We start from the raw sequence: 13420 nt of genomic DNA on the forward strand, positions 1-13420 counted from the left end.
AAAAAAAAAAAAAGGAGCCTGAATAGATAAAGCAAACTTAAGCAAAAAGAACAAATCTTGAGACATCACGTTATTGGACTTCAAATTATGCTACAAGGCTATAGTTACCAACACAGCCTGGTACTGGTATAAAAGCAGGCACATAGACCAATGAAAGTCAGAAACAAAGCCAAATACTTGTAGCCAACTGACCTGTGACAAAGCAAACAGAAACATAAATTGGGAAAAGGACACCCTGTTTACTAAATGACACTGGGAAAACTGACTAGCCAAATGAAGAAGAATGAAACTGTATCTCTACCCCTCACCTGGTACAAAAATCAACTCAAGATGGATCCGAGATTTAAATCTAAGACCTGACATCACAAACATTCTAGAAGATAACCTTGGGAAAGCTCTTCTGGACACTGGCCTGGGCAAAGAATCCATGGCAGAAGTAAATGTGACAAAAATGAAAGTAAATAAATGGAACCTAATTAAGTTAAAAAGCTTAATAATAATAATCAGACAACCCACAGAGTGGGAAAAAATATTTGCAAACTATGCATCCGACAAAGGACTAGTATCCAGAATCTATAGGGAAAAAACAAATCTGCAAGAAAAAAAAGCAAATAATCCCATCAGAAAGTGGACAAAGGACATTAATAGAGAATTCTCAGAATAAGATATACAAATGGCCAACAAACATATGATAAAATGCCAACATCACTCATTATGAGGGAAATGCAAATCAAAACCACAATGAGATGCCATCTTACTCTTGCAAAAATGGCCACTATTAAAAAGTCAAAAAACAGCAGATGTTGATGTGGATGTCATGAAAAAGGAATGCTTTTACCCTGCGGGTGGGAATGTAAATTAGTACAACCTCTATGGAAAACTATGCAGAGATTCCTTAGAGAACTAAAAGCAGGTCTACCATTTGATCCAGCAATCCCACTACTGAGTGTCTACCCAAAGGCAAAGAAGTCATTCTATGAAAAAGATACCTGTACATGCATGTTTATGGCAGCACAATTCACAACTGCAAAGATATGGCGCCAACCTAAGTGCCCACTAACCACTGAGTGACAAAGAAAATGTGCTATATATACACCATGGAATACCACTTAGCCATAAAAAGAAATAATGTCTTTTGCAGCTACCTGGATGGAGCTGGAGGCCATTATTCTAAGTGAAGTAACTCAGGAATGGAAAACTAAATACCACATGTTCTCACTTGTAAGTGGGAGCTAAGCTTGAGTATGCAAGGGCATACAGAGTGATATAATGGATTGTGGAGATTCAGAATGGGGAGGGTGAGAGGGAGGTGTGACATAAAAAATTACATATTGGGTACAATGTACACTCCTCAGGTGACAGGTGCACTGAAATCTCAGAATCCACCATTATATCATTCATCCATGTACCCAAAAGCACTTGTACCCCCCAAAGCTATTGAAATTAAAAGCAAAATTTAAACTGAAAAAACAGTTACCAGCTTTTGAAGCTTAGAAAATGCAGGTCTATTGATTTCTTTTTTCAATTTGTAAGTCAATCAAGAAAAGAAAATGGCTTACTGCTGTTTCGGAGTGTAATAAAGGCTTACCTTTTTGTGCTCTCTGTAGGGACACAGGGCCATGGTGTGTCTGGGGTTGGGCAGTGTCCATGTGTGTTTGCCTCTCTATCTCAGTCTGGCTTTGGCAACAAGACCAAGCTACATAAGCCATATGAGTGTCAGCTTCCTGACCTCTAAAATGAAGCTAATAAGACCAGGTCACTGGATATCTGAGTGTCTGTGGCAAGCTCATAAGAAGGGCGTCATAAGAAGGGCTCCTGTTTGCAAGCCCAGCACCTCAGCAAACAGGACCCTCTCCCCTGCACCCACCTTGTGGCTCAAGGGCTTAATGGTGATTAAACAGGGCCAGAATCACTTCATTTTCATTTCAAACCACTTTTTAAAAAATGACCTTGAAGTTGGATTTGTGCATTCCATAAAATAATTCTATAAATAACGTCCACAAAAAAGTGGAGTGTATTTGTTAACTGACTCTGCACCGATAACAAAGTTGACACAACCATGGGATAAATGTTGGAGTAAACACCTCTCATCAGTCAGCGGCTTCCTGCAGGACAACTTACATTTATCAAAAGCCACCACGACCTTCGGCCCATAAAACTACCCAAACTCCTTTCAACAACAAAATAAAGAATACCCCTAAGTATTTGATTCTAAGATTGTAAGTGGTTTCCGAAAGAAAAATCTTTGAGAGAAAATATTTTCTCTGGGTGAGTCAGGGGCACAAGGAGAGGACTGGCATCCCTGACAGGTGCAGATGCAGGGAAGGTGCTGGCCTCCCTCACCGATTTCATGCACAGGCAGTGACAGGGGTGGCAGTCTCTCCAGGGAAAAAGTTCATGATAGGTTTTTATATTGACTTAAAGAGAAATAAAACTTTAAAAAAAAATCTTTCATTAAAAAAAGATTAGTTAAAGCCAATTATACGTTAAGCTGCAATGTGAAATGACAAATTCCACTTTGTCCCATGGGACTGGCATTTTAGTTATTATTCATTCCAAGTTCAGAATATAAAACACTTAGCTTGCTTTCCTTTTTTAAAGTTCCCAGTAATATCCAATTGCAAAAGGAACCAAAAGAGAGCCCCCTTTTACTTAAAGGGAGAAACCTGGGGTGTGAGGATTCCCCAGGGGCACACCATGCACATGAACAGGACCTGTCCCTCACTGCAACTTGAGCTGCTATGGTTGCGTTGACTAGAAGTAAAACACTAAGGCTGTGCCATGGCCCTCACCCCAGCCAACCCAGCAGCTGCTTCATGCCTAAGATGCCCCTCCTCCATCACAGGCCTTCTTTCTTCCTCCTCCCCACTCCCCCACATGCCCACTACAGACGCCCCAGAGACTCCCTGCTGCCCCCTCCCCAGGAGGCTCCTGCACCAGTGCCCCTACCCCATTCACATAGAGAGGGCAAGAGAGCAGCACAGGGGTCAGGGGTCAGGAGGGGTCGCTGCTGAGAACTCGGTGCTTCTCTGGGCAGAGGAACAAGGAGAAGCGGGCAGGTGCTGCAGGTCTCTGGGGTTGGCATTGCCTCACGAGTGTGAGGGCAAAGGGCAGAGTCCACCACAGCTCCTGGGCCACCATCATGCAGCTACTCCACATCAGGATGAGAAATGGGGTGCAGGCTCTCCGGGGTCCCAGCTGAGTGGGAAGGGCCTCTCTCCCCTCCACCCTCCTGAACCCAGCAGGAGGGGCTGACCTGCTTCCATCCACTTCTTCACCGGCACCCCTCACTATACACAGGCACACATATGCATCCACACACACACATACACACAAAGACACACACAGACACATAAACACACACACACAGATACACACACACACACAGATATACACACAGCCTGCGAGGGAAGAGTGACCAAGTGACATAGAAATGAGAGGAAATGTTCACAGTCTTCTAGGTTCCAACAAACCTTTACTTTCAAAGCAGAGTAAAAAGGAATAAAAGCCATGAGATATTAAAGTTCATTAAAAGGGACCTTTCATCTTCATTCCAGGCTTTTCCACCAGGAGGAGGTATCCATCAGATGCTCATTTCCACCAGGAGGAGACATCGGTCTGATCGCTCATTCCCACCAGGAGGAATCATCCGTCGGACCACTCATTCCCACCAGGAGGAGGCGTCTGTCGGATCCCTCATTCCCACCAGGAGGAAGCATCCTTCAGATTGCTCGTTTCCACCAGGAGGAGGCATCCTTGGACCGCTCATTTCCACCAGGAGGAAGCATCCGTCAGATCTCTCATTTCCACCAGGAGGAAGCATCCTCAGACCGCTCATTTCCACCAGGAGGAAGCATCCGTCAGATCGCTCATTTCCACCAGGAGGAAGTATCCATTGGATTGCTCAGCTCATCATTACAGTGGTGCCTAGTGGGACACTGAAATTCATGATGGAGAAGAAAGAGGCTTCTCACACATATTTCACACTCGAAAGACTGGAAATAGCAAATCCAATGCCTCTTCAGAAAGCAGTGATCTAAAGAAATCTCTTAAACCTAGAGCCAAGAGGAAACCAATCACCCTGTCCTGCATCTTATAAAATCTATAGAGGAAAGATGAAGATAGGAGAAAATCACAGTTTTCTTTTTTAATTACTATTTTATTCATACATAACACATGTACATATTTTCAGAGTATATGTGTTAATTTGATACATTCAAGTAATGTGTAAAGACCAAACAGGCTAATTGGAACACCCATCACCTTAAATATCTATCTTTTCTTTATGCTGGGAACATTCAAATTATTCTCTGAAACATACAATTATTCTTTGAAACATACAATCAATTAATGTTAACTACAGTCACCCTCCTGGTCTATGAGAAATGAGGTCTGATTTCTTCTATTTAACTATGTATTTGTACCCATTAACCAACCTCTCTTCAATCCAGTTTTTTTTTAATTAAAAAAGCAAGAAAGAACACAGAATTTTATAAGTAGAAGAAGAATGTGATAATAAAGAAGCATGAAAAATATTGAATAAGATGGAAGACTGAAGTGCATAAAGTGTATAACAGTAAATAAAAGATAATGGAGATATATTGAAGACATACAATGATGCCCATTGACAAAAGACTGAGGAAGCCAGCACAGAACACTTGACATATTTAGAACAGTAACAAAATTACAAAACAGCTTTCAATCATCTACTGAATAGTCATAGAAAACTTGAAACTACTAAAGTATGAGGTATTTAAAGGTAAGTTTGGTTCAGCTAGTCTTTAAGATTGCTGTATCATCATTCTAAGCACAGGTATGTTCATATTAAAATAAAAATGTGGGCCGGGCATGGTGGCTCATGCCTGAAATCCCAGCACATTGGGAGGCTGAGGCAGGTGGATCACTTGAGGTCAGGAGTTCGAGACCAGCCTGGCCAATATGGCAAAACCCCATCTCTATTGAAAATACAAAAATTAGCTGGGCATGATGGTGGCCACCTGTAATCCCAGCTACTCAGGTGGCTGAGGCACAAGAATTGCTTGAGCCTGGGAGGCAGAGGTTGCAGTGAACCAAGATTGTGCCACTGCATTCCAGTCTGGACTACAGAGTGAGACTGTCTCTCTGTCTCTCTCTCTCTCTCTCTCAATATATATATATGTGTGTGTGTATATGTTTATACACCTACATATTCTTTATGCTAGGAACATATATATGAATATATATATATATATATATGATTTTACCCCAAGGAACATGAGGAGATGACGTGGCCATCACAAAAGCAGCATCCCAGGGCCCAGGGAGAGCAGGTTTCCTGGAGGGCTGCGGGAAGGGCAGGGAAGACTAAAGGCCAACCCTCAGCCCAGTAAGATAACAGAAAAGAAGAACAGAAATGATTGGGGGACATGATTTTAACTAAATGAATGGGGAGAAGCTTCCCATTTGCCGCAAGCCTCTGCCCAGGTGAACTCTGTGGCATGTCACAGAAGAGACTGGGCCAAGACTGCTGTTCGTGTCACATGGTCAGGAGCAGAGGGAAGAGGCTCTGGGAAAGCCCTCTTGGTGCCTGTGCCCAGACGATGCACCTGCAGCAGGGCCAGGCAGTCAGAAATAAGGCCCTCAAAAGTAGTTTAAACCAACAATTATATAATGAGGTACCATTTTTTACCCACCAAACTGGCAATGAAGAAAAGATGGCATACCACGTTGGTGAGGGTTTAGAGAACAGGCGTCTGTATTCACAGCTCCTGGGGCAAGGTGAATCACTGCAACTTACTGAAAGGGCAATTTGGCACTATCTAGCCAATTAAATAACCAAGAACCCCTACACTAGCAATTCCACTTCTAGTCCCAAAGACATACACACAAGGCTAGCAAGAGTCTAGAAAGCACTTACATGCCCACCAACAGATCACGTGAATAAACAATGACCCCTCAGAGGATGGAACACATGCGACCACGAGCAAGTGGGAGAGTCAGTGAATGCTGACACGCACTGCCTTCAGGTTTTATTGTTAGGTCTAAGACAAAACAATACAAAAACAAGGCTCAGAAGAGGACACACAGTGGCCCCCATGTTTATGTTTTACAAATAAAATAATCATATTGAGGCTGGGAGGGTGGCTTACGCCTATGATCCCAGCACTTTGGGAGGCTGTGGCAGGCAGATCACCTGAGGTCAGGAGTTCGAGACCAGCCTGACCAACATGGAGAAACCTCGTCTCTTCCAAAAATACAAAAAAAATTAGTCAGGCGTGGTGGTGGGTGCCTGTAATCCCAGCTGCTCAGGAGGCTGAGGCAGGAGAATCACTTGAACCTGGTAGGTGGTAGTTGCAGTGAGCCAAGATTTCGCCATTGCACTCCAGCCTGGGCATCAAGAGCAAAACTCCGTCTCAAAAAAAACAAAACAAAACAAAAAATTTTTTAAAAAAAGAAAATAATTATATTCATTATAAACTATCAATGCTAATTATCTCTGAAAGGGAACTTACATTAGAAGAAGGAAGAGAGGGAGGGACAGAGGAAGAAAGAAAAAAATACATTTTTAAAAACATGAATCAACACAGAAGCTCAGAATGTTCACACAGAATCACTGGGAAGTGTAAGGCTACATCTTAGGTCTTTCTCCAGCTGTCCTGAGCAATCCACTCTCACCCAGGTAAAATGTTATATCGCTACAATTATAAGCTGTATTTTCAGATACCTGCTCTTCTGATATAATGTAGCCACCAGGGACCTTACTTCATTTGTTTAAGAAAGACCAGACCCCATGTCCCATTCCTAAGTGTGGGTGGATTTCTCAGCACCCCAGCCCCCCGGTGGTGAAGAACCTCTTCCCAGCCACTGAGAAACAATAAACGCTGTGTGGCTTCGCAGGGAAGACGTCCCATGGCTCTACTGTCCACAGGGCTTTCTCCTGCCCCTTTCCCTCGGTTCCCATAGCTCCTCCCTCTCCTATCCCTTCATGCCCAGGATGACGATGCCCTACAGCTACTGAATTTTCCCTTGCCCACATCCTTATAAATATTCCCTGTAATCGGAAATTTCCCACTGGAGCCACCCTGTTTCCTGCTTGGACGTGGCCTATAGGAGCAGGAGGCTTCTCTGCTCAAAGACTTCTGGTGACAACCTCTGAGTGACACCAAAGGCAACGGCACCCCACTGCCCCTCGCTGCCCTCCAGAGCCACCCACTGCAGTGACTGATAAGATGGGTCGATCACACCCAGCAGAGGTCAGGCCTCCCTTTCCCCATGTCTCCGCTCAGGTCAGGTGCTTCCTAGGAAAGCCTTTCTCTATTCTCACCATTTATTTGACCCGATCACAAAACCAAGGCCAGCAACCCAGGCCATGGCCGTCCCTCTAGGTTCTGCGCTCCTGGCATCCTTACTCTCCTCTTTACCTGGAACCCATGCTATCCTGTCTGTATTTTTCACCTTCTTTATTTATGTAGATGACCAGTCTCCTAGTCTAGAATGGAAGCCTCATGAAGGAAGTTAAACCATCCCTGTAAGCTTTATTAAATTAATTAGGGAAGAAGGGAGGGGGAGAAGCAACCGTAAACCCAGCGTACAGCACACTCAGCCACTCAGCGTTGATCACTAGGTTGGCTGCTCTCTGACTTGCTTCCCCTGAGCTGTTTGCTGCCTCTTGCCCCAGAATCAGGCAGACTCTGTTACAAGATTACAGCTTCCCTTAACTGCTCTATAAATAACAACTCGAACATTACGAAATGTTAAGTTTTCCCTGTGAGACATTCCTTCAGGTCCTGCATACTGATGAAACTACTGGCTCAGCTGGTCTGAAGGGTCCCATAGGAGCTCACTCACCAGCAAATGAAGTTTCCACATCCTGATGATTTCACCCTCCATACCCCAACCAATCACCACTCCAATTTTCCAGCCCCTCACCCTCCATGGTCCTCTCAGAAACTCCAGCCCAGAACCCCAGGAGATGAATTTGCAGGTCTCCTCCCATCTCCTCCTTTAGCACTCTGTGAGATCATTACACTGTTTCTCTGCTGCAAAACCTGCTGTCTCAGTGGAGTGAATCTGTTACTGCACAGGGAGCATACGAACCTGTTGGTCCTAAACAGAAGGGTCTGTATATAAAACTTAGGGATCCTCATAAGAGGGGCACGTACTTTTACATACTTGAGTGGGATGTAGATGTCTGTGCATGTGTATGTGTAATTGACATGTTGACTCTGATCATTTCTAGTAATCTAACTTCTAATAAAATGATACATTAGGAAAGGTGAATCAGAAGTCCAAATTTTAAGCCCTAAGAAATGTATTTCTCATTTTTTTCAGGAAGACTGAAAACATCCATTCAATTTAACATTTATTGAAAAACCTATAGCTATTATACTAAACATTATCAGCTACTAGAATGCTTTTTAAAATATCACCTCTGGCTGGTGCAGTGGCTCGCACCTATAATCCCAGCACTTTGGGAGACTGAGGTGGGAGGAGCACTTGAGGTCAGGAGTTTGAGATCAGCCTGGCTAACATGGTGAAACCCTGTCTCTACTAAGTATACAAAATCAGCTGGGTGTGGTGGCACATGCCTGTAATCCCAGTTCCTCAGGAGGCTGAGGCAGGAGAATTGCTTGAACCTGGGAGGTGGAGATTGCAGTGAGCAGGGATCGTGCCACTGCACTCCAGCCTGGGTAACAGAGGGAGACTCTATCTCCAAAAATAAATAAATACATTAATTAATTAAATTAAATATCATCTCTACTCTCAAGAATTTTACAGTCTAATAGTATAGGAAACAGAAGACATAAAAGAAGGCAAAAGGTGATGAATGCCACAAAAGAGTTGTCATGCCATAGAAATTAACAGACCCTGAAGAGTCTGGAGAGGCTTCTGAACACGGGAGTAACAGAAGCAGGCGTTTCAGCAGGAGCACCTGCGTGGTGCTCTGGGAAGGTGAATCTGATGTGAGGATGCAGCTGGGCAAAACTGAATGGAAAGTTCCCATTCATCTTCTAAGCAGAAGAACTGACTGCCTTTGTTCCAGGCTATCTTTTCAAAGATGCATGCACAGCCCACCAGCCCTGAAACACAGAGATATGTCCCTCTGGAGCAAAAGGCAGGGATGCTTTTTGTCCTGCAAAATGGATTTGTGTTTCCTAAGTGCCAAATTCCTCTCCTGACACAAATTACGGCATGTGCAAGTGTTGCCAGACCCAGGAAGGCTTCTACTCATGCTGCCTACTGTGGCCTGGGGAACAAAGTCCTGAGGCTCGTATCTCCTGTCAGTATCCGTGACACTGTGCCAGGCTAGCTTGCTAGCTTACAAGTGGGGTAAAACTCCTGACAGAGACTACTGAAATATTTTTATAAAATAAAATGAGAATCATTCTGTTTCCTCAGCTGTTCAATATGGTTAATAATACCTATTTCACAAGGCTGCTGTGAGGACCAAATGAGGAACATACACCCAAGAGAAGGTGCTCAATCCTCTGTCAACCAGCCGGTCACCATTCAACAAGTCGAAGCAGCAGAAATAGAAGCAGAAGGAAGGCAATGGCCTGTGTAGTAAGCAGAAAATATCATACACATACAGATGTCAAGTAACAACGTCTAGGAGAAGTGAGCAGTCACATAACATGTCACAGGAGGCAGGGGACAACGTCAGAGCAGGGTTACAGTAGCCAAGGTCCCCCACTGCCTCGTCCATCTCCAAGGGAGAAGTAACTGTACAAGCTCACTGTACTGTGGACGCTGAAGGCGTTTCCCGTGAGAGTACTAATGACAAATTCTGAAACTGATATACATAGTACTGGAAGTGAATGATTAAGTAAACAGATTGTGGATGATGGGAATTAGGTTTCTCCCCATTGGAGCAGGAGATTACACATGTGCAAGGGGTGGAGGCTAGAATTATCCATGTGGTAACGATACGGACTTGGCTTAACATAGAAATAGATGCTTTTATGAGAACTATTCATAGACCAACGTATATAAATGTGTGTGTGTTTGTATATACAAACTAGTATACACGCATATATTTCTGTGCTCTATCAATCAGCTGAGAGCATGTCGAATGAATGACATTCCAATATCGATGAGCACACCTTGGCTCACCCAGATCTTGGCTTATAATACCAGTCTCCAAGAAAAGAGAACAAGGCTTCTTGGAGAAATGGTGTACTCTGGGACTGGAGCAGAAAGTATACAAGACGAGTGTGGAGCATATTGCAATGCTCTAAAATAAAGAAGGGCTCAAGGAAAGAAAAACAAGCACGATGTTAGGAGCACATCAATGGGACGCAGGCACCAATGGAAAGAGCTCCCAATGGCCACAACTGGGAAGAAGTTGAGTAAGAAATAAAGCAATATTGGATTATAACTCAAAACATAAAATAAACGTATGTGAGTCCAAACTGATATAAATCAATGATTGAATAAGTAAATAATGGGAGAAGCATAAACAAATATATGTACAAGAATCCCAACTATCTTCTAAAGATACTTCGTCCTCAAGTGGGGAGCACAGCTCCCTTCCTGTTGAGTGTTGCTTGCTGGTGGTGACTTCCCTCCAACCAGCACAGCACAGAAGCGGGGAAGGGAGGAACTCTGCAGTGAAGCAACCTGACAGACACTAGCTCAGCCCATAAGTCAGGCTGAGAGTAGGTGCTCTCCACAGGGTGTGATGAAATGACACTTTGACTCAGTGCTCATTCTCCCCCAAATCCACAACCCTGGTCACATCATGAGAAAAATGTCAGACAAATCTCATTTTAGTGCCATCCTACAAGATACCTGACTGACAGACCTCAAAACTGTCAAGGTCATCAAAAACAAGGAAAGCCTGAGAAACTGTCACAGCCAAGGAGAGACTTGGGAGACATGATGATGAAAGGTGAAGTGGGGTCCCGGATGGGGTCCTGGAACAGAAAAGGATATCAAGGAAGAACTAAGGAACTCTAAATAAAGTGTGCACCTTGGTTAATTAGAAAAGCAGTCAACACTTTATTCAAAAACAGCCTCAAGTAAGGCCTATGAGCTGAAAAAGTAAATGGCTTAGATGTGTAAATAATACACAGAAGAATAATTTCTCAGTATTCTACTATTCTTCCTGGTTACAGACTGTAAGTGGCAATTCACCTTTGGGATTAACCACCTACTAAACATTTCAAGGTGCTATAATATTTGTCATCAAGATGGTGTGTGAGTATTCTGTCCTGGGTTGCAAGGTCAGGCAGCACAAGAGAAATACACACTGTTCTCCTTGGAGGGAGGTGCAGGCGCCCTCCCTCTGCCAGAAAGAAAACAATATTTCAAAACAATGTCTCAAGTGAGACACTGAGACACTGATGCCTCAATGTCTTAGGTATTTCTGTAAATTATTATTTTTAAAATGCTAAATTCCTTTCAGAGGCTATGATTTCCAAAGCCTATAACAACACAAGAAAAGCACCAGTTTCCATTTGTTTGTTTTGTATGAGAGAGGTTATGTACACTCTTAAGATGGTTATTTATTTTTCCCACAGTGAGCAAGACTAATTAATTCATTTTCTGGTAATTCTGCTGCTGCCCCTGAAATGTTAATTCAGGCAAGTACTTGTACAAGACAAAAAAGAAATTTCACTGACAATCTTCAGTTGGAACACACACATAAAACACACACACACACATATTATGACATGTATACCCACATGGGCACATACATGAACATATACATGTATGTACATGAAAACACATGGATGCATGCAGGCATAACTATGCATATGCATGCACACCCACACAGGTATACATGTGTACACACCAAATCAAAATTCACACATGCACACATACATGCACACATACACGCACAATCATGTGGATATGGGCCACACATGTATGCATCCACATTAGTAGACACATGTGTGCACACTTCCATACACGTGTGTACCTGCCATAAAAGTGTGCAGCACAGACAAGGCTCACCATGCATACATGTAACTCACCCGCGCCTCACCCACACATGCACACATACACACATAATACACACGCAGGCACACTCATACATGCATACATATAAGCTCACATACATACAGGCACATTTGTCTATATGCACCCATGCACACCACACACAGACACTCACAGCACGTAGGCACATGCACACCCAATACACATGCTCGCATGTGCACACACATTTTACATTTGCAGTACTCTATCTCCTTGTCTGTGTCTTAACAAAATCTTTTTGCTTATTTTGAAGTACCATGGATCTGGCAACTTAACTCTCTGTTATAACATGAAAGTAGCTATGGATAATATATCACTTAATAAGCACATCTGTGTCCCAATAAAACTTCAGTCACAAAAACAAGTGAGCAGCCCATAGGCAATCCCTGAATAGAGAATAAATACAAAAAGAGAAAAAGTGCACTTATCATACCTGTACATCAATGGATTACTACAAGCTGAGAACGCACGCCATAAGATCTAGTATCACTAGAACCCAGAGTCCCCTCATGAGTCCCCTAATTTTCACACTCCCCAAGAGGAATCACTATCCTATTTTCTAACAGCACAGATCAGTTTTCCTATATTTGTACTTTATGTCATTAAAATCATCTATGCCCTTTTTTATGTCTGGCTTATGTTCTTGAGAGTCTTCCATGATGTTATATATTGTATATCCAATTTTTACTGCTGTTATGAACATTCTAGTACATTCTTAAATGAAAATAAAGTGGTATTTCTGTTGGGGCTCACCTAAGAGTGAGACTGAGGGTTCATGCAAATGAACCTTTCAAGCAGTGGAAGTAATTTACATTTCCACTAGCAGTGGATATATTCCATTGTTTCATGTCCTTACCAATATTTGCTTCTTTTCATGTTTTTCAATTTCATCATCCAGATGGGAGTGGTGTAAAATGACACTGTGGTTTTCATTTGAATTTCCCTGTAACTAAGGAAGTTCTGCATCTTTTCATATTATTACTGTCTACTGGGTGTCTTCTTCTAGTGAAACGAGAGTGAAGTTGCTCATTTTTCTATGGGGTGGTCTGGAGTTTTTCCTAATTGATTTGTAGGAGCTCTTTCCATGATGTCACTATGAATCCTTTACTGGAATACAAACAGGAAAAATCTCCCACTTGGTAAATTATTTTTTCAAGCCCTTAATGGTAACTTTCGATGATCAAAAGGTCTTAAATACAGTCCGATCTTGCTTTATCCTTTCCTGTTAGTGCTTTTGGGGTCCTGTTTATCGGATGTTGTCCTACTGATCGGTGTGTATGGAATGAGGTAGGGAAAGGTACATTAGTTCACTAATATCTTATTACATTTTGCTTTTCACATTTAGATCTACGGCCCATATAGAAATGATCGGTGTGTATGGAATGAGGTAGGGAAAGGTACATTAGTTCACTAATATCTTATTACATTTTGCTTTTCACATTTAGATCTACGGCCCATATAG

The 13420-nt window shown here is 42.8% G+C and overlaps 1 protein-coding gene across 4 annotated transcripts in view; it reads right to left on the reverse strand.

The window, feature by feature from the left end:
* OCA2 (OCA2 melanosomal transmembrane protein) overlaps positions 1-13420 on the reverse strand; it is a 357547-nt gene that overhangs the window by 55834 nt on the left and 288293 nt on the right. The window contains exon 24 of one of the 4 annotated variants that reach the window (XM_017882411.1): positions 3519-3927. The exons of the other annotated variants lie outside the window; for them this stretch is intronic. Within the exon in view, the coding sequence (XP_017737900.1) occupies positions 3870-3927 (58 nt within the window). The 3' untranslated portion in view covers positions 3519-3869. Of the gene's footprint in view, positions 1-3518; positions 3928-13420 lie in introns of those variants that run through there. 4 annotated transcript variants of the gene reach the window in all.

The sequence above is a fragment of the Rhinopithecus bieti genome, unplaced genomic scaffold (assembly GCF_001698545.2).
Source record: "Rhinopithecus bieti isolate Rb0 unplaced genomic scaffold, ASM169854v2 scaffold_13247, whole genome shotgun sequence".
In the NCBI taxonomy this organism is placed as follows: Eukaryota; Metazoa; Chordata; class Mammalia; order Primates; family Cercopithecidae; genus Rhinopithecus; species Rhinopithecus bieti.